Source organism: Seriola lalandi, unplaced genomic scaffold (genome assembly GCF_002814215.2).
Source record: "Seriola lalandi dorsalis isolate HSWRI2012SDOR001 ecotype SW California unplaced genomic scaffold, Sedor1 jcf7180002054310, whole genome shotgun sequence".
Taxonomy (NCBI): domain Eukaryota; kingdom Metazoa; phylum Chordata; class Actinopteri; order Carangiformes; family Carangidae; genus Seriola; species Seriola lalandi.
Genome location: NW_019524863.1, coordinates 36,003 through 37,246, shown reverse-complemented (window position 1 = coordinate 37,246; position 1,244 = coordinate 36,003). Strand labels below are relative to the sequence as shown.

Here is a 1,244-nt window from a genome sequence, read left to right as displayed (position 1 = left end):
GGGGAATCTGCTTCCCTCGGCTCTCGTCTGGATAACTTCCAGACCTGCGGCGGCCAATCAGATCCCTCCTACATGTGTGGACAGGGTAACAGAAGTACATGGCTTTGCTGACGCCCAGAAGGAGGAGTACTTCAGGAGGAGATCCAGTGATGAAGAGCTGTCCAGCAGAATCATCTCACACATCAAGACGTTCAGGAGCCTCCACATCATGTGTCAAGTCCCAGTCTTCTGCTGGATCACTGCTACAGTTCTGGAGCACATGTTGACCACAGACCAGAGAGGAGAGCTGCCCCAGACCCTGACTGACCTGTTCTCACACTTCCTGCTGGTTCAGACACAGAGGAAGAAGAACAAGTACCGTGAGGGACGTGAGACGAGTCCACAGGAGCTGATGGAGGCTGACGGGGAAGTTCTTCTGAAGCTGGGGAGGCTGGCGTTTGAACATCTGGAGAAAGGAAACATCATGTTCTACCAAGAAGACCTGGAGCAGTGTGGTCTTGATGTCACAGAGGCCTCGGTGTACTCAGGAGTTTGTACTGAGATCTTCAGAAGAGAGAGTGTGATCTTCCAGAAAACAGTCTACTGCTTTGTTCATCTGAGCGTTCAGGAGTTTCTGGCTGCAGTCTACATGTTCCACTGTTACACCAACAGGAAGACAGAGGTCCTGAAGGACTTCCTGAGGAAACAACATGTTGATTTAATCCTGGATGTCCTCCTGAGGAGAGCCATGGAGAAATCCTTCAGAAGTGAAAATGGTCACCTGGACCTGTTTGTTCGCTTCCTTCATGGCCTCTCTCTGGAGTCCAACCAGAAGCTCTTAGGAGGTCTGCTGGGTCTGACAGAGAACAGTCCAGAAACCATCCAGAGAGCCATCAACAACCTGAAGGAGATGAAGAGTTATTTTATCTCTCCTGACAGAAGCATCAACCTCTTCTACTGTCTGATGGAGATGAAGGATCACTCAGTTCATCAGGAGATCCAAGAGTTCCTGAAGTCAAAGAACAGATCAGAGGAGAAACTCTCTGACATCAACTGCTCAGCTCTGGCCTACATGCTGCAGATGTCAGAGGAGGTTCTGGATGAGTTGGACCTGAAGAAGTTCAACACATCAGGGGAGGGACGACGGAGACTGATCCCAGCTGTGAGGAACTGCAGGAAGGCTGAGTGAGTCCAGACATGATCATTATAGTTATTGATCAGTAGATCAGATCAGTAGTTTAGTCAACTTCATGTAAACACGGTAT

General features: G+C 49.4%; 1 protein-coding gene across 1 annotated transcript in view; it reads left to right on the top strand.

The window, feature by feature from the left end:
* Positions 1-6: 6 nt before the first annotated feature.
* LOC111655204 (protein NLRC3-like) overlaps positions 7-1,244 on the top strand; it is a 3,114-nt gene continuing 1,876 nt past the window's right edge. The window contains exon 1 of the mRNA XM_087174073.1: positions 7-1,164. Coding sequence (XP_087030199.1) covers positions 209-1,164 — 956 coding nt within the window. The 5' untranslated portion in view covers positions 7-208. The remainder of the gene's footprint in view (positions 1,165-1,244) is intronic.